We start from the raw sequence: 20,397 nt of genomic DNA on the forward strand, positions 1-20,397 counted from the left end.
TCACCCTCTCTCTATCACCTTCCCCTCTCCATCACTCTCTCTCTATCACCTTCCCCTCTCCATCACCCTCTCTCTATCACCTTCCCCTCTCCATCACTCTCTCTCTAACACCTTCCCCTCTCCATCACTCTCCTCTCCTCTCTCATCTTCTCACCTTCCCCTCTCCATCACCCTCTCTCTATCACCTTCCCTCCATCCATCTCTCTCTCTATCACCCTTCCCCTCTCCATTCTCTCTCTCTATCACCTTCCCCCTCTCCATCTCTCTCTCTCTATCACCTTCCCCTCTCCTCACTCTCTCTCTATCACCTTCCCACTCTCGCTACCACTCTCTCTCTATCACCTTCCCCTCTCCATCCCTCTCTCTCTATCACCTTCCCCCTCTCCATCTCTCTCTCTCTCTATCCACCTTCCCCTCTCCATCTCTCTCTCTCTATCAGTCTCTCATCTCTCTCTCTCTCTATGCTGCCCCTCCTCCATCCTCTCTCTCTCTCCTTCCCTCTCCTCTCTCTCTCTTCCCTTCCCTCTAGCTCCCTCTCTCTCTATCCTTCCTCTCCTCCCTCTCTCTCTTTCCTTCCCTCTCCTCACTCTCTCTCTATCCCCCTTCCCCTCTCCATCACTCTCTCCTCTATACCTTCCCTCTCCTCTCTCTCTGCCACCTTCCCCTCTCCTCTCTCTCTGTACACCTTCCCCTCTCATCACTATTTCTCTCTCTTCCCCTCTCCTCCTCTCTCTCTCCTTCCCCTCTCTCCCTCTCTCCTCCTATCCCTTCCCCTCTCATCCCTCTCTCTCTCTATCACTTCAGTCTCACAAAAGCAGCTCTCTCTCTCCGTATTGTGAACTGCTCCCCCTTCCCCTCTCCATCTCTCTCTCTCTCTATCACCTTCCCTCTCCAAAGTTGCTCTCTCTCGTCATTCGCTCAAACATCTCTCTCTACTCCTCTCTCTCCTACCCTCTCCATCTCTCTCTCTCCACCTTCCCTCTCCACTCTCTCTCTCTCTATCACCTTCCCTCTCATCACCTCTCTCTACTCCACCTTCCCCTCTCCCATCACCCTCTCTCCTCCTTCCCCTCTCCATCACCTCTCTCCATCACCTTCCCTCTCCCATCACCCTCTCTCTATCACCTTCCCCTCTCCATCACTCTCTCTCCATCACCTTCCTCTCCACATCCCCTCTCTCTATCCTTCCCCTCTCCATCCGCCCTCTCTCTATCTCCTTCCCCTCTCCATCACCCTCTCTCTCCACCTTCCCTCTCCCATCTCCTCTCTCCTACTCCTTCCTCCCCCTCTCCATCTCTCTCTCTATCTCCTCTCCTTCCTGCATCACTCTCTCTCCTATCACCTTCCCCCTCTCCATCACTCTCTCCTCTATCACCTTTCCCCTCCCATCTCTCTCCTCTCTATCCACCTTCCCCTCTCCAACTCTCTCTCTCTCTTCACCTTACCTCTCCCATCCCTCTCTCTCTATCACCTTCCCCTCTCAAGTCTCTCTCTCTATCACCTTCTCCCTCTCCATCCCTCTCTCTCTACCACCTTCCCTCCCATCTCCTTCTCTCTCTCTATCACTTCCCCTCTCCAGCTCTCACTCTCTATCACCTTCCCCTCTCCATCTCTCTCTCTATCATCTTCCCCCTCTCATCCCTCTCTCTCTATCCACCTTCCCCCTCTCCATCACTCCCTCTCTATCCTCCCTTCCCCTCTCCATCTCTCTCTCTCTCTCTCACCCCCCTTCCCCTCTCCATCCCTCTCTCTCTATCACCTTCCCCTCTCCAACTCTCTCTCTCTATCACCTTCCCCTCTCCAATCTCTCTCTCTCTCTATCACATACCCTCTCCATCTCTCTCTCTCTCTATTCCACTTCCCCTCCCTCTCTCTCTCTCTATCACCCTTCCCCTCTCCAACTCTCTCTCTATCACCTTCCCCTCTCGCACCTCTCTCTCTCTCTATCACCTTCCCCTCTCATCTCTCTCTCTCTATCTCCTTCCCTCCCAAACTCTCTCTCTCTATCACCTTCCCCCTCTCCATCCCTCTCTCTCTATCCTTCCCCTCTCCAACTCTCTCTCTCTATCACCTCCCCTCTCCATCTCTCTCTCTCTGCCCTCTCTCATCTCTCTCTCTCTCTATCCCACCTTCCCCTCTCCACTTCGCTCTCTCTATCGCCTTCCCTCTCCATCTCTCTATCACCTTTCCCTCTCCATCTCTCTCTCTCTCTATCACCTTCCCCTCTCCATCTCTCTCTCTCTCTACTCACCTTCCCCTCTCCATCTCTCTCTCTATCACCTTCCCCTCTCCATCTCTCTCTCTCTCTCTCTATCACCTTCCCCTCTCCATCTCTCTCTCTCTATCACCTTCCCCTCTCCATCTCTCTCTCTCTATCACCTTCCCCTCTCCATCACTCTCTCTCTATCACCTTCCCCTCTCCATCTCTCTCTCTCTCTATCACCTTCCCCTCTCCATCTCTCTCTCTCTCTATCACCTTCCCCTCTCCATCTCTCTCTCTATCACCTTCCCCCTCTCATCTCTCTCTCTCTATCCTCCCTCTCCATCTCTCTCTCTCTATCCCACCTTCCCCTCTCCATCCCTCTCTCTCTATCTCCTTCCCCTCTCCATCTTCTCTCTCTCTGCTCCCCTTCCTCCCCCTCTCCATCCCTCTCTCTCTATCACCCTCCCTCTCATCTCTCTCTCTCTATCACCTTCCCCTCTCCATCCCTCTCTCTCATCACCTTCCCACCTCTCATCTCACTCTCTCTATCACCTTCCCCTCTCCATCCCTCTCTCTCTATCACCTTCCCCTCTCCATCACCCTCTCTCTATCATCTTCCCCTCTCCATCCCTCTCTCTCTATCACCTTCCCCTCTCCATCACCTTCCCCTCTCATCCCTCTCTCTCTATCACCTTCCCTCTCCATCACCTTCCCCTCTCATCACCCTCTCTCTATCCTTCCCCTCTCCATCCCCTCTCTCTCCCATCACCTTCCCCCTCTCCATCACTCTCTCTCTCTATCACCTTCCCTCTCCATCACCCTCTCTCTATCAACCTCCCCCTCTCCATCCCTCTCTCTCTATCTCCTTCCCCTCTCCATCACCTTCCCCTCTCCATCCCTCTCTCTCTCTATCACCTTCCCCTCTCCATCTCTCTCTCTCTATCACCTTCCCCTCTCCATCCCTCTCTCTCCATCACCTTCCCCTCTCCATCTCTCTCTCTCTATCACCTTCCCCTCTCCATCCCTCTCTCTCTCTACCCTTCCCTCCTCCATCACCCTCTCTCTATCATCTTCCCCTCTCCATCCTCTCTCTCTCTATCCACCTTCCCCTCTCCATCACCTTCCCCTCTCCATCCCTCTCTCTCTATCACCTTCCCCTCTCCATCACCTTCCCCTCTCCATCACCCTCTCTCTATCACCTTCCCCTCTCCATCCCTCTCTCTCCATCACCTTCCCCTCTCCATCCCTCTCTCTCTCTATCACCTTCCCCTCTCCATCACCCTCTCTCTATCACCTTCCCCTCTCCATCCCTCTCTCTCTATCACCTTCCCCTCTCCATCACCTTCCCCTCTCCATCCCTCTCTCTCTATCACCTTCCCCTCTCCATCTCTCTCTCTCTATCACCTTCCCCTCTCCATCACCCTCTCTCTATCACCTTCCCCTCTCCATCTCTCTCTCTCTATCACCTTCCCCTCTCCATCACTCTCTCTCTATCACCTTCCCCTCTCCATCCCTCTCTCTCTCTCTCCTGCCCCTCTCCATCTCTCTCTCTATCACCTTCCCCTCTCCATCACTCTCTCTCTATCACCTTCCCCTCTCCATCTCTCTCTCTCTCACCTTCCCCTCTCCATCACTCTCTCTATCCACCTTCCCCTCTCCATCACTCTCTCTATCACCTTCCCCTCTCCATCTCTCTCTCTATCATCTTCCCCTCTCCATCCCTCTCTCTCTATCTCCTTCCCTCTCCATCACTCTCTCTATTATCTTCCCCTCTCCATCCCTCTCTCTCTATCACCTTCCCCCTCTCCATCACTCTCTCTCTATCACCTTCCCTCTCCATCACTCTCTCTCTCTATCACCTTCCCCTCTCCATCCTCTCTCTCTACTCCACCTTCCCTCTCCATCTCTCTCTCTCTCTATCACCTTCCCCTCTCCAACTCTCTCTCTCTCTATCACCTTCCCCTCTCCAACTCTCTCTCTCTATCACCTTCCCCTCTCCATCACTCTCTCTTTGACATCTTAATCCCTCTGTCCTCTACCTGTTTGTAATCCTCCTCTAGTGAAGGGGACAGCTGAGTCCTCTAGTGAAGTGGACAGCTGAGTCCTCTAGTGAAGGGGACAGCTGAGTCCTCTAGTGAATGAGACAGCTGAGTCCTCTAGTGAAGGGGACAGCTGAGTCCTCTAGTGAAGGGGACAGCTGAGTCCTCTAGTAAAGGGTACAGCTGAGTCCTCTAGTGAAGGGGACAGCTGAGTCCTCTAGTGAAGGGGACAGCTGAGTCCTCTAGTGAAGGGGACAGCTGAGTCCTCTAGTGAAGGGGACAGCTGAGTCCTCTAGTGAGATGAGACAGCTGAGTCCCCTCTAGTGGAGGGGACAGCTTCGAGTCCTCTAGTGAAGGGGACAGCTGAGTCCTCTAGTAAAGGGTACAGCTGAGTCCTCTAGTAAAGGGGACAGATGAGTCCTCTAATGAAGCCAAACTGTGCCCTCTCAGTCTCTCATTCCCTCTGTCCATCACCTCTCTCCTCTCTGTTTACTGCTAACTCTCCCTCCTGTGTTTTGCTAGCAGGAAAGACAGAACAGAGCTCAAAGTGTTACTGCTCCTTCTCTCTGTCCCTCACTATCTGATTGTCATTCTCCCAATGCCATTCCTCCTCCCTTCTGTCTCTGTATCCTTTGTCCCAGAGCTCCTCAGGGGAGACAGAGCCCATGCAGTGTGTTGTCCCACAAACAGAGGGGACAGTGTACACATTATTACTAACCCAGACCAGGCCCATACTGCCCTTTCTCTCTCTCTGCCACCGTTCCCTCGCTCCTCTCTTCCATATGTTTGTCCTCTCTCACTATGCCCTCCTTCCTTCTCTCCTTGTTAGCAGAACAGTGACAGAGCAGTCCAACTCTGCTGTTCTCCATTAGGCTGCTGAGGTGCCCCTCTCTCTCTCTCCTTCCTTCCTTCCTTCCTTCCTTCCTTCCTTCCTTCCTTCCTTCCTTCCTTCCTTCCTTCCTTCCTTCCTTCCTTCCTTCCTTCCTTCCCTTCCTTCTTCCTTCCTTCCTTCCTTCCTTCCTTCCTTCCCTCCCTTTCCTTCCTTCCTTCCTTCCTTCCTTCCCACTCCCTCCCTCCCTCACCCTCGCTCCCTCCCTCTCTCTCTGTGCCACCTTCCCCTCTCTCCTGTTACCCACCCAGTCCGACAGAGCTGTTCTCCAGTAGGTAGCTGGGTGTGGTCGAGCATGGCCTTCTACCTCTCCATCCCTCCCTCCCTCTCTACCCACCCAGTCCGACAGAGCTGCTCTCCAGTGGTAGCTGAGGTGGTAACATGTTCCTTCTGCCTCCCCATCCCTCCCTCCCTCTCTACCCACCCAGTCCGACAGAGCCCGTTCTCCAGTAGGTAACTGAGGTGGTCGAACCTCGGCCTTCTACCTCTCCATCCCTCCCCCCCTCTCTACCCACCCAGTCCGGCAGAGCTGTTCTCCAGTTAACTGGGGTGGTCGGTTACATGGCCTTCTACCTCTCTCCCTCCCTCCCTCCCTCTCTACCCACCCAGTCCGACAGAGCTGTTCTCCAGTAGGTAACTGAGGTGGTCGAACATGGCCTTCTACCTCTCCATCCCTCCCTCCCTCTCTACCCACCCAGTCCGACAGAGCTGTTCTCCAGTAGGTAACTGAGGTGGTCGAACATGGCCTTCTACCTCTCCATCCCTCCCTCCCTCTCTACCCACCCAGTCCGACAGAGCTGTTCTCCAGTAGGTAACTGAGGTGGTCAAACATGGCCTTCTACCTCTCTCCATCCCTCCCTCCCTCTTACCCACCCAGTCCGACCGAGCTGTTCTCCAGTAGGTACTGGTGGTCGACATCTTCTACCTCTCCATCCCTCCCTCCCTCTCTACCCACCCAGTCCATCAGGGCTGTTCTCAGTAGGTAGCTGAGGTGGTCGAACACTGGCCTTCTACCTCTCCATCCCTCCCTCCTCTCTCTACCCACCCAGTCCGACCAGAGCTGTTCCCCAGTAGGTAACTGAGGTGGTCGATCGCCTTCTACCTCTCCATCCCTCCCTTTCCCTCTCTACCCACCCAGTCCGACAGAGCTGTTCTCCGGTAGGTAGCTGAGGTTGGTCGAACATCGGCCTTCTACCTCTCCATCCTCCTCCCTCCCTCTCTACCCACCCAGTCCGACCAGAGCTGTTCTCCAGAGGTACTGAGGTGGTCGAACATGGCCTTCTACCTCTCCATCCCTCCCCTCCCGCTCTACCCACCCAGTCCGACAGAGCTGTTCTCCCGTAGGTAGCTGAGGTGGTCGAACATAACCTTCTACCTCTCCATCCCTCCCTCCCTCTCTACCCACCCAGTCCGACAGAGCTGTTCTCCAGTAGGTAACTGAGGTGGTCGAACATGGCCTTCTACCTCTCCATCCCTCCCTCCCTCTCTGCCCACCCAGTCCGACAGAGCTGTTCTCAGTAGGTAACTGAGGTGGTCGAACACTCGGCCTTCTACCTCTCCATCCCTCCCTCCCTCTCTACCCACCCAGTCCGACAGAGCTCTGTTCTCCAGTAGGTAGCTGGGGTGGTCGGACATGGCCTTCTACCTCTCCATCCTCCCTCCCTCTCTACCCACCCAGTCCAACAGAGCTGTTCTCCAGTAGGTAACTGAGGTGGTCGAGGCCTTCTACTCTCCATCCCTCCCTCCCTCTCTACCCACCCAGTCCAACAGAGCTGTTCTCCGGGAGGTAGCTGGGGTGGTCGAACATGGCCTTCTACCTCTCCATCCCTCCCTCCCTCTCTACCCACCCAGTCCGACAGAGCTGTTCTCCAGTAGGTAACTGAGGTGGTCGAACATGGCCTTCTACCTCTCCATCCCTCCCTCCCTCTCTACCCACCCAGTCCGACAGAGCTGTTCTCCAGTAGGTAACTGAGGTGGTCGAACATGGCCTTCTGGTTCTGTCGGCTGATACGACAGAAGTAACACAGGAACCGACAGCAGCTGGCAACCATCTTGGGAAACGCTATCTCCTAAAGAGGAAGAGGGAAAACATGTTATGTTAACTTTTAAGCATACAATATACTGAACAAAAAATATAAACGCAACATGTAAAGTGTTGGTCCCATGTTTCATGAAATATCCCAGAAATGTTCCATTTACACAAGAAACGTATTTATCTCAAAATTCGTGCACAAATGTGTTTACATCCCTGTTAGTGAGCATTTCTCCTTTGCCAAGATAATCCATCCACCTGACAGGTGTGGCATATCAAGAAGCTGATTAAACAGCATGATCATTACACAGGTGCACCTTATGCTGGGGACAATAAAAGGCCACTCTAAACTGTGCAGTTTTGTCACACATCACAATCTCACAAATGTTTCAAGTTTTGAGGGAGTGTGCAATTGGCATGCTGACTGCAGGAATGTCCACCAGAGCTGTTGCTGGTGAATTGAATGTTCATTTCTCTATCATAAACTGTTTCCAACATCGTTATAGAGAATTTGGCAGTACGTCCAACCGGCCTCACAACCACAGACCACGTGTAATCACGCCAGCCCAGGACCTCCACATCCGGCTTCTTCACCTGCGGGATCGTCTGAGACCAGCCACCCGGACAGCTGAGGAAACTGGGGAGTATTTCTGTCTGTAATAAAGCCCTTTTGTGGGGAAAACTCATTCTGATTGGCTGGGCCTGGCTCCCCAGTGGGTGGACCTTGCTCCCAAGTGGGTGGGCCTATGCCCTCCCAGGCCCACCTGTGGCTGCGTCCCTGCCCAGTCATGTGAAATCCATAGATTAGGGCCTAATGAATTTACAGTGTATTTCAATTGACTGATTTACTTATATGAACTGTAACTCAGTAAAATCGTTGAAATTGTTGCATGTTGCGTTTAGATTTTTGCTCAGTATAGAATATTACATTATTAGTCAATTTGTTATTCTTTCTCTTATGCTAAGCCCCCCAGAAAAAAATATCACACATATTTTCACAAGGGCCAAGTAACATTTATTGATAAAAAAAAAAAGATGGATTGCAGATAGGATTGTAACTTGATAAACATTTGAATGAATTCCATGTCAATGGGAGATTTGTCCTAGAGAGTGATAAGTTGAATGCACCAATTTGTAAGTCGCTCTGGATAAGAGCGTCTGCTAAATGACTTGAATGTAAATGATCAAGATCTAGACTGTGTTTGTTTTGGATGGAGCTCCAGTCATGTTATTGAATCATTGTTAAAAACAGCCCCCAGCTCAAAGGACCAGTGACAGCATTACAAGACAGTCCTTCAGAAAGAACTGTAAATCTGACATATGCTTAAACCTGCCTACAAGCGATGACTTTGGTGGTCCATATGGGGCACTGAATACACACACAAAGGGACACACACACACTGACATACACTGACATAATTCTATCCTAAAACTAAAGCAAGAAGCACCAGTTACTTGGTTAATAAGGAAGTGGTCAGATGACGCAGATGCTAAGCTACAGGACTGTTCATCAATAAGTGCATCGATGACGTCGTCCCCACAGTGACCGTACGTACATACCCCAACCAGAAGCAATGGATTACAGGCGACATCCACACTGAGCTAAAGGGTAGAGCTGCCGCTTTCAAGGAGCGGGACTCTAACCCGGATGCTTATAAGAAATCCTGCTATGCCCTCCGAACGAACCATCAAACAGGCAAAGAGTCAATACAGGACTAAGATTGAATCGTACTACACCGGCTCCGACACTCGTCGGATGTGGCAGGGCTTGCAAACTATTACAGACTACAAAGGGAAGCACAGCCGCGAGCTGCCCAGTGACACGAGCCTACAAGACGAGCTAAATCACTTCTATGCTCACTTCGAGGCAAGCAACACTGAAGCATGCATGAGAGCATCAGCTGTTCCGGATGACTATGTGATCACGCTCTCCATATCCGATGTGAGTATGACTTTTAAGCAGGTCAACATTCACAAGGCCCGTGTAGCTCAGTTGGTAGAGCATGGCATTTGCAACGCCAGGGTTGTGGGTTCATTTCCCACGGGGGACCAGTATGAAAAAAATATATATATGTATGCACTCACTAACTGTAAGTCGCTCTGGATAAGAGCGTCTGCTAAATGACAAAAATGTAAAAATGTAAGGCCACAGGGCCAGACGGATTACCAGGACGTGTACTCCGAGCATGCGCTGACCAACTGGAAAGTGTCTTCACTGACATTTTCAACCTGTCCTTGACTGAGTCTGTAATACCAACATGTTTCAAGCAGACCACCATAGTCCCTGTGCCCAAGAACACTAAGATAACCTGCCTAAATGACTACCGACCCGTAGCACTCACGTCTGTAGCCATGAAGTGCTTTGAAAGGCTGATCATGGCTCACATCAACACCATTATCCCAGAAACCCTAGACCCACTCCAGTTTGCATACCTCCACAGATGATGCAATCTCTATTGCACTCCACACTGCCCTTTCCCACCTGGACAAGAGGAACACCTACGTGAGAATGCTATTCATTGACTATTCAGAGATCATCATTCAACACCATAGTGCCCTCAAAGCTCATCAATATGCTAAGGACCCTGGGACTAAACACCTCCCTCTGCAACTGGATCCTGGACTTCCTGAAGGGCCGCCCCCAGGTGGTAAAGGTAGGCAACAACACATCTGCCACACTGATCTTCAACACTGGGGCCCCTCAGGGGTGAGTGCTTAGTCCCCTCCTGTACACCCACAACTGCGTAGCCAAGCACGACTCCAACACCATCATTAAGTTTGCTGACGACACAACAGTCCAGTAACTGTAACTAGACGAGGACTATTGAGGTCCAGTACGTGTGACTTGGCTCCTCTTTAGACTATTGAGGTCCAGTACCTGTGACTTGTCTCCTCTTTAGACTATTGAGGTCCAGTACGTGTGACTTGTCTCCTCTTTAGACTATTGAGGTACAGTACCTGTGACTTGTCTCCTCCCAACACGTTGACCATGACCTCCATGACAGTCTCGTGCATCCCCAGGACTCTCATTAGGTTGGGGTGCTGGTAGAACACCTTGTTGTTCATTATGTCACTGAAAACACACAGAGGCCAGGCCAAGCTAATTATCTGAGATAACGGTTGCTTCATAGTTGAACTAAACACGATCAAAAAAACCAATATTGTGGATGTATGGATCATTACAATAATACTAAATGCACACACACATACACACCCACACCCTCCTCTCCTCTCTCACCCCAGTCCGTCGATCATGAGTTTCTCCTCTTCTTTCCCCATGCGTACAGACAGCAGTGATCTGATCTGGCCCAGAGAGGCCAGGAGGTTGACACAGTCTTGTACTGACGCAGCAGAGATGGTGTAACCTGGTAATAGCAATGGGCAAAAGTTAGACTGGACAGTCCTGTACTGACATAGCAGCGATGGTGTAACCTGTTACAAGTAAGGGACAAAAGTTAGACTGGACAGTCCTGTACTGACATAGCAGCGATGGTGTAACCTGTTACAAGTAAGGGACAAAAGTTAGACTGGACAGTCCTGTACTGACATAGCAGCGATGGTGTAACCTGTTACAAGTAAGGGACAAAAGTTAGACTGGACAGTCCTGTACTGACATAGCTAGCGATGGTGTAACCTGTTACAAGTAAGGGACAAAAGTTAGACTGGACAGTCCTGTACTGACATAGCGAGCGATGGTGTAACCTGTTACAAGTAAGGACAAAAGTTAGACTGGACAGTCCTGTACTGACATAGCAGCCGGTGTAACCTGTTTACAAGTAAGGACAAAAGTTAGACTGGACAGTCCTGTACTGACATAGCAGCGATGGTGTAACCTGTTACAAGTAAGGGACAAAAGTTAGACTGGACAGTCCTGTATTGACATAGCAGCGATGGTGTAACCTGTTACAAGTAAGGGACAAAAGTTAGACTGGACAGTCCTTACTGACATAGCAGCGATGGTGTAACCTGTTACAAGTAAGGGACAAAAGTTAGACTGGACAGTCCTGTACTGACATAGCAGCGATGGTGTAACCTGTTACAAGTAAGGGACAAAAGTTAGACTGGACAGTCCTGTACTGACATAGCAGCGATGGTGTAACCTGTTACAAGTAAGGGACAAAAGTTAGATTTGCAATCTGTATGGCTATGTGACACAAGGATCCAGTACATACTCTTCTTCATGGCCCTCAGCAGCGCTCCGATGCCGTCGTACTGACGTCTCAGCAGGCTGAACATCACACGAACCAGCTCTGGGTCCTGGATGCTGCACTCCTGAGCCCAGCTTGCCATGGACTGGCTGATCAACTCCTTCAGATTGGCTGAGGGGAGATCAGAGTGTGTAATCTATTTAATCGTACAGTAGTAACAGCAGCTCTGGGTCCTGGATACTCCGTAGCCATGGTCTGGCTGAACTCCTTCAGGTTGGCTGGAGAATGGAAGAATGAAGTTAATTATTTCAAATCTAGTCAATATGTGTACTCTCCACATCCTGTGAGAAACAACTCTTTCCACTTTCTAGGGCGCATATTATATTTATGCAATATGCCATTTGCTCTAAGAAAATGGCTGGACTTCATGGGGAGTCAGTGCTTGATTAGGCTGAGGGATAGCTGGTCGTGCTCTACAAGAGCTGACCACTCCGTGTGCATACAGATGAAGCCGTTGAGCTGCAGTTCTCCTGATCATTCCCGTCTATGACCCATGAAACATTGATAATACTTGGTCTCTCAGTTATTATGTTAACAAACAAAATGCAACTCAAAATAAATATATATATATATTGGGGGTGGGGGTGTGTGGTCTGTAAGATCCGAGACGGCCAAGGTGTGTACACTCTTCGGAAGGTATTCAGAACCCTTGACTTTTCCACATTTTGTTACGTTACAGACTTATTCTAAAATTGATTAAATATATTTTTTTCCTCATCAATTTACACACCATACCCCATAATGACAAAGCAAAAACACCTTTTAGAAAAATTTTTAAAAATAACAAACAGTCTGATGGCCAGGGGATAGAACAGTCAGAAGGTTCACTGTGATATGTTATTATATTCTTGGGCCGAATCAATACATATATACACACACACACACACACACAAACACACACACACACACACACAAACACACACACACAAACACACACACGCTCCCCTCTCCCCTCTCCTCTCTCTCCCCTCTCCCCCTCTCCTCTCTCCCCCCTCCTCTCTCCCCTCTCCTCTCTCCTCTCTCTCCCCTCTCCCCTCTCCTCTCTCCCTCTCCTCTCTCCTCTCTCTCCCCTCTCCCCCCTCTCCCTCTCATCTCCCTCTCCTCACTCTCTTCCCCTCTCCTCTCCCCTCCTCTCCTCTCTCCCCTCTCCCTCTCCTCTCTTCCCCCCTCTCCTCTCCCCCTCTCCTCTCTCCCCCTCTCCTCTCTCTCCCCTCTCTTCTCTCCCGTCTCCCCTCTCCCCCTCTCCTCTCTCCCTCTCCCCCTCTCCCCCTCTCCTCTCTCCCCTCTCTCCTCTCCCTCTCCCCTCTCCCTCCTCTCCTCTCTCCCTCTCCTCTCCCCCTCTCCTCTCTCCCCCTCTCCCCCTCTCCCCCCTCTTCTCTCTCCCCCTCTCCTCTCTCTCCCTCTCCCTCTCCCTCCTCTCTCCTCCCTCTCCCTCTCCCTCTCCTCTCTCCCCTCTCCTCTCTATCCCTCTCTCCTCTCTCCCCCTCTCCTCTCTCCCTCTCCCCCTCTCCTCTCCCCCTCTCTCCTCTCTCCCTCTCTCATCTCTCCCCTCTCCTCTCTCCCCCTCTCCCCCTCTCCTTTCTCCCCTCCCCCCTCCTCCTCTCTCCCCTCTCCTCTCTCTCTCTCCCCCCTCCCTGTCTCTCCCTCTCTCCTCTCCCCCCTCCTCTCTCCCCCTCCTCTCTCCCTCTCCTCTCTCCTCTCTCCTCTCCTCCTCTCCCTCTCTTTCTCCTCCCCCTCCTCTCCTCTTCTTTTGTCTCTCTTCCCCCCTCACCTTCCTCCTCTCCTCCCCCTCCTCTCCTCTACCCAATGTAGACTTCCTCCTTAAACCCCCTGAATCCCCCTCCATCCTCATCTGAAACTTGATCTGTACGTTTTGTAATTAAGTCGATGAGGCTGGCCTAGATGGGAATGTGAAGTACCTTGTCATTAGAACTGTCCCTCAACAGATAATGAACTTTTATTTTTTTCTCCTGCAACCAATAGATTGCCTCGATTATAAGTGTCTAACTTCTGATTGTCCTTCAACACTCATGGTGGGAGTGCCTGGGGGAAAACTGACCAGTCTGTTCCTGGTACACCAACAGCTGTAGCTACGTTACTGTAGGTCCCTGGTGGGAAGCACCAATGACCAAGGTTAGTCTTGACTTTGGATTGGGAAGGAAGTATACTGATCAAGGTACAAAAGCAAAGCACACAACATCCAAAACCAACCCCAAGAACTTTACAAGTAACTGTAAGCTCCAAACTATATACAGTACATATATATATATATATATATATAAATAATAATAATGTAAACAAACAACTACATACAAACAAAGAAATAAACTATTCACACTATTTTCTGAAATTAATATATCATTACCGCTTTCATTTTGAAGTTTGTACTTCATTTAGTGAACTGTGATGTTGAGGTGGAGCAGTAACATCAGTCTAATTGGTGTAAATGAAAGCTGGTTGGCAGACAGAACCCTACCCCGGGAGCTGAGTGGAGTCACAGCGCTCTCACACACACACACACACACACACACACACAGTACATCTGCTCCACCTCTACTCCACCTCTACTCCACCCCTGTTTTCAGAAGTGAGGCTGTCCAAAAACACCCTGCGGCCTGACTACAAATGAGCAGAGCCACCTATTTAGATATTTTCTCTGCCAATGAGGGTTTGTGTGTAGCCAAATAACAGAGAGGAAGTTTCCTCCGTTTTAAACAGAATCTCTGGAGTGGTGCTGTGGAGTTGTGAGCGGAGGTTGTTGTTGAGCTGCTGGGAACAGACTGGTTGCATGTTCTAGAGCTTCTGTAGTGTTGTGGGGGGGAACAATACATTTTATAGATATCTTACAGAATAATAATATCTGCTGTCATTAGTGAGGTTGAGTATGAGGTTAATATGAGATTAAAGATTATGACCTACAGGGAAGTCAAAATGAGTCTACTAATGTAACTCTTCAATATTGCAGAACTGAGGGCGAGAACCTATAGCACCAAGCGTTAAACATTTCACACAGTCCAACTGTAATATCGGTGCGTCGATCAGATAAGTGACGAGCGTGTTTAAAATATCTCTCAAGTACAGCTGACTGAATATGTATGGCATTTTGTCACGTTAATGTGTTACCTTGGTTTACACAAAGACAGAGGGACAGTGAGTATCTTACTGGGAGGAGCTTGTTCCTGCTCTGTAGGCTCCTCCTCTACTTTCTTGGGCGGTCCCTTGACCTTATAGAGCATGGCCAGCAGACGACCCTTTACGGACGTGTCCTCTTCCCCCTCCTCCTCCTCCACTGGGATGCCTGCAGGGACAGAGACAGAAACAAATATGAAAGGCGGACTGGGAGGAGGATTTTAACTCAGGTGTCTCCATCACACTGCGACATAGAGGTTCATGTAGTGCTCTTTGGTAGACCTAGAGTTTATTATTACAGTTAACATATTCCCATCACTATTGAACCTGTGAACCTATTGATTGATACTCATGCCGGTCAAGAATCATCATGTCATGTAGGAGCCATTGTAACTTTTGGATGAACTTTTGAATGAATAACTGAAATGATGTATTGATTTGATGTCAATGGGAGATCTGTGAGTTACTGTATGTGCCTGCATCTCAAATTAGGATTACTCTTTTAACTGTCAGTGTGTATGTGTGTCTGTGTATGTGTGTGTGTGTGTGTGTGTGTGTGTGTGTCTGTGTCTGTGTGCATGTGCATGTGCTTCTGCATATGCGTGTGTGCGCCCATGTATGTGTGTGGTGTGTGTGTGGACATCGTACCGCAGTGCAGTCTCAGCTCATCATGAAATTTGTAGAGGTCCTCCTGAATCTCTTCAGGACAGGGACAGTCCTCCCCAGCAGCAAAGTTTAACAGGATGTTGATCTATAAGGAGGGAGAGAGGGAGAGAGGGAGAGAGGGAGGGAGAGAGGGAGAGGGAGGGAGGGAGGGAGGGAGGGAGGGAGGGAGGAGGGAGGGAGGGAGGAGAGAGCTTAGACAGAGAAACTGAGAGGCCATCCCACAGAGAGAGACTCAGACAGAGAAACTGAGAGGCCATCCCACAGAGAGAGACTCAGACAGAGAAACTGAGAGGCCATCCCACAGAGAGAGACTCAGACAGAGAAACTGAGAGGCCATCCCACAGAGAGAGAGACTCAGACAGAGAAACTGAGAGGCCATCCCACAGAGAGAGACTCAGACAGAGAAACTGAGAGGCCATCCCACAGAGAGAGACTCAGACAGAGAAACTGAGAGGCCATCCCACAGAGAAAGACTCAGACAGAGAAACTATGAGGCCATCCCACAGAGAGAGACTCAGACAGAGAAACTGAGAGGCCATCCCACAGACAGAGACTCAGACAGAGAAACTGAGAGGCCATCCCACAGAGAGAGACTCAGACAGAGAAACTGAGAGGCCATCCCACAGAGAGAGACTCAGACAGAGAAACTATGAGGCCATCCCACAGAGAGACTCAGACAGAAAAACTAAGAGGCCATCCCACAGAGAGAGACTCAGACAGAGAAACTGAGAGGCCATCCCACAGAGAGAGACTCAGACAGAGAAACTATGAGGCCATCCCACAGAGAGAGACTCAGACAGAAAAACTATGAGGCCATCCCACAGAGAGAGACTCAGACAGAGAAACTGAGAGGCCATCCCACAGAGAGAGACTCAGACAGAGAAACTATGAGGCCATCCCACAGAGAGAGACTCAGACAGAGAAACTGAGAGGCCATCCCACAGAGAGAGCCTCAGACAGAGAAACTGAGAGGTCATCCCACAGAGAGAGACAGACAGTGAAACTGATGAGGCCATCCCACAGAGAGAGACTCAGACAGAGAAACTGAGAGGCCATCCCACAGAGAGAGACTCAGACAGAGAAACTGAGAGGCCATCCCTACAGCGCAGCATCATTACAGTGAGTCAGACAGGCCAGGAGATTCTCCCTAGATCACATCTGTTTGATGAATGAAGAGGAGATTGGTCTGGATGGTTTTACCTCTAGCTTGGAGATATCATTTATAGAGGATGCTATGAGGAGATAGATTCTCATCCTATTGTGTGGAAAGCTTTTTACCAGGAGGCTACAGTAATAAGACCATTGGAACAAACACCTGCTACACACCACATATGGTAACTAGCTATATGTGGAGAGGCTAGTGCTAACTATAAAAGAGACTCACTATAAACGTAATTGAGTCCCTTCTCCGGGCTTCGAGGATGTTGCCAATGTTTTGATTCTATTTCTGGCACTACCGCTTCTAAATAAAATATAGTGAAAAATAAAGAGGTCTTGGTGAGTACACTCTTAGAAAAAAGGTTTCCAAAAGGGAACCCTTTTTGGTTCCAGGTAGAACCCTTTTTGGTTCCAGGTAGAACCCTTTTTGGTTCCAGGTAGAACCCTTTTTGGTTCCAGGTAGAACCATTTTGGTTTCCATGTAGAACCCTCTTGTTACCATATTATAACTGGGTGTATGGAAATCTACTGAGGGAGAAAGGGAGTGCAGAAATGTTCCATTCTGTCGGAACGTTATTGTTAAATCTCATGTATCCTTTAGAGAGGAGATGGGCAACAGGCTGGTTTCAGTCACTGATAAGGTTGGACAGCCGTGGATTAGGGAGGAGTGAGGAATTCGGGCCGAGGTCAGGTCAGATGAAGTGAGAAGGAACAGTCACCATTTAAGTTCCTGCCTAGCAACGGAAATGTATTGGCTGTCCAGATGTGCAAGGAGGAGACTCCGCCTAGTAGGAGGGTATAAATATATGTGCTGATGGAAACATGTCTTTGTCTTATGCAGCTGTTTAACCCAGTGGGTGAATAAACTTGGTTTGAGCTTTGACTAGCTGTCCCGTGAGTTTCAAAACCTAACAGTTGGCGTTGTCGATGGGATTCACCACGACATACAGTCAAACTAGAGAGTCCGAATCAGTGAAACAGGAGCCGGCACCAAAAACAAGGTAGGCACAGTTCATACACCTGTTATCACTCATTCTGACATCTTGGAGAGATGAGAGTTAGAACCTAACAGGGGACTGCAGAAGAACCCTTTTAGGTTCTAGGTAGCAGTGTAGTGAAGTGAGTAGGTAAACACCAGTGTCAAACATTTTGCTTCTGAAACACAGATCAGTGTCTTTGATAACTGAGAAAGGGCAGCTAGCAGGAGAGAGATTGATCAGCATAGGCTTAGCAGCTGTTGGGGAGTGCTATTAGAAGTGTGAACAGGAGAGCAGTGTGTGTGTGTGTGTGTGTGTGTGTGTGTGTGTGCGCTAACGGGCAGGTCTAATTACAGTCTGACTCACTCTTGTATTGTGTAAACAGGAGCTGTACTGGGTTAAAGACTGGCCTGGAAACTGGAAGTTTTAGATGTGTGTGTGTATGTCTGTGCTTGAGATCCTGTGTGTGTGTGTGTGTGTGTGTGTGTGTGTGTGTGTGTGTGTGTGTGTGTTGGTGTGAGGTGTTCTCTCTCTCTAATGTTCTCCTACTCAGCTCCCAGGCACAGAAGGAAAGAGAAACCGTTACATGGAGGTTTAATAGATCATAGACATTGGTTCTAAGTGTCTGAGAGCCCGACTACCTCTGTGCCTCTCCTGCTGTTCTATACAAATAAAAGTAGAAGCATGACACTTTGCAAGTGCAGTGTGCTGGATCTTCTTACCTTCGAACGACATTTGAACATTACCGACACACCTGCTAAAGCAACCCTCAGATCCATTCCATTTACAAGTTCTATTGCTGCACCTTTAAACTGCTGAGCTGTATTCACAAGTTATTCAAAACCACGGACACAGGGCTAGATATTTCTGCATTCCCGTAATGGTTAAGAATAGGATTAGGGTAAGGGTAATCTGATCCTAGATGTGATGCGTTGACAGAGCATTTACAGTTCGACTCAACGCCCAAGCTGAAGGAACCTAATATCAGTACAGCTGCCACCAGGGACAACTGAGAGAGGCTGGGTTGTTTGAGACTGATTAGTCCAACATCTGTTGTTGTGAAAATGAGAAAACCTTGTGGGGGATATTTTCGTAAGGCAGGGTATCTGAGTACCAGAGGCATCTGTCTGTCTTGATTTAAGGTTTTAGAAGGGTCAAACGGGGCCCTGCCTTTTGGTATTTTTGGGGTTCTTGCTGTGCTTGAATTTTGAATCGTAGCTCATTCATTTCAGAAATGTTTTAAAAGAAGGTTTTACTTTAGGAGACCTTACAGTATTTTATGGCAGTTTTTGCCTTTTTCAAATTTCTATCAAGATTGTTGAATGACAATTTTTTTTTCTGATTCTGATACTAGATAAGAATGTCTGCCAAATGTCAAGAATGATGAAAAACAAAACAGAACAACGGCTTCTTCTTAACAACATGGTTGAATGTTGGTAGGTTTTGTGCAAAACGACAAGAAAGACGACAACAGTACCTGTTCCTGTGGAGGCGATCTGAACTCCTTGGTCTTCTTGGCGGTGACGGCAGCAGACATGTTGAGGGCCAACATCAGCTCGTTGTACCTGAACTTCTGATTGTACTGCAGCTTGGACACAAAGCTGTCTGAGAAGGACACGATGGCCTCGATGCGCTGCTTCAACTCACAGTCACAGAAGTAGTGCAGCAGCTCACACATCTAGCAGAGAAGAGAGAGTTAGATCATGTTGGATCATGGACAGTACAGTGCAGTACACAACAGGGTTGGGCTCAATTCTGAATTGAGTTGTGAATTGTCTAGTAGACTTGAGAGAGATAAAGTTGATGTTCAAACATCTAGTAGAGAGGGTTATTCCAGTCAGTATCATATAAAGTACAGTACTATAGTTAGTACACACCTACTTGTGTTACATGTGATGTACTAATTATGGTTTAATCTGATCACCAAAATGTTATTCAGTACAGTTTATGTTTTTGTTGATAGTCGTTTTGCTGGTAACGATTTTGCTGGTACATTCAATTTGATTGAGTAGCCAGCCACTCATTGTCGTAGCACACATCCCCGCAGCCCTCGTAAGGCAGAGGGCCCCACAGTTATTTCAGACAGTATATGAACACGTCATAAGCCATGAAAAAAATGTGTACAATTAGAGGAAATTAGCTTTCAAACTGCAACATTTTCTCTCTGCCTAATGGCAAAATTTGTAGAATAGCAGGAAATTAGCTCTAAAACAGCAACGTTTTCTCAGCCTCATGGCAAAATGTGTAAAATAGCATGAGATTAGCGCAGACCTTGTGGGGGGCCCCGCAAAACTGTTCAACGCTTCTGTAGCCACTTTACTATTGGCATCAATTTCCTAACAATCCATTTAGCTGGGACTGAACACCTGGGACTGAACGCCTGGGACTGAACGCCTGGGACTGAACGCCTGGGACTGAACGCCTGGGACTGAACGCCTGGGACTGAACGCCTGGGACTGAACGCCTGGGACTTCACCAACTCTGCCAGTGTGTGAGAAACTGAGTGTGTGTGTGTGTGCGCGCGCTCTCTCCTACCTGTCGTTTGACAGACTCAGGCAGTGTCTTCTCCAGCAGTCCCTTCACGGGCGGTTTGACCTCCTTGGTCTCCTCCTCACCAGCCTCCACAGCCTTCACCTCGTTGCTGCTCACCTCCTCCTTCTCTCCTCCTCCCGCTGCTGCCTCCACCTCCTCCACCTTCGCCTCCTCCTCCTCTGGCTCCCCGAACACGTTGGGCTCGATGAGGAGCAGGATCAGCCTCACCTAGTACATGGAAAAACACGACACATAATTCAAATATACATCCTATACATTTAACTGCCAAAATAAAGGAAACACTTGAGTAAATGAGGGATACAAAGTATATTGAAAGCAGGTGTTTCCACACAGGTGTGGTTCCTGAGTTAATTAAGCAATTAACATTCCATCATGCTTAGGGTCATGTTTAAAAATGCTGGGCAGGCCATTATTTTGGCTACCATGGCTATGTCCCCATAGGATGACAATGCCCCCCACCTACAGGGCACGAGTGGTCACTGAATGGTTTTATGAGTATGAAAACGATGTAAACCATATGCTCAGTCACCAGATCTCAACCCA

General features: G+C 49.2%; 1 protein-coding gene across 1 annotated transcript in view; it reads right to left on the reverse strand.

The window, feature by feature from the left end:
- Positions 1 to 20,397, reverse strand: part of LOC121548540 (ryanodine receptor 3) — a 128,897-nt gene that overhangs the window by 69,040 nt on the left and 39,460 nt on the right. The window contains 8 exon segments of the mRNA XM_045210126.1: positions 7,068 to 7,200; positions 10,122 to 10,236; positions 10,402 to 10,528; positions 11,336 to 11,482; positions 14,535 to 14,669; positions 15,149 to 15,251; positions 18,779 to 18,979; positions 19,837 to 20,061. Coding sequence (XP_045066061.1) covers positions 7,068 to 7,200; positions 10,122 to 10,236; positions 10,402 to 10,528; positions 11,336 to 11,482; positions 14,535 to 14,669; positions 15,149 to 15,251; positions 18,779 to 18,979; positions 19,837 to 20,061 — 1,186 coding nt within the window.

This window comes from Coregonus clupeaformis, chromosome 33 (genome assembly GCF_020615455.1).
Source record: "Coregonus clupeaformis isolate EN_2021a chromosome 33, ASM2061545v1, whole genome shotgun sequence".
NCBI lineage: Eukaryota > Metazoa > Chordata > Actinopteri > Salmoniformes > Salmonidae > Coregonus > Coregonus clupeaformis.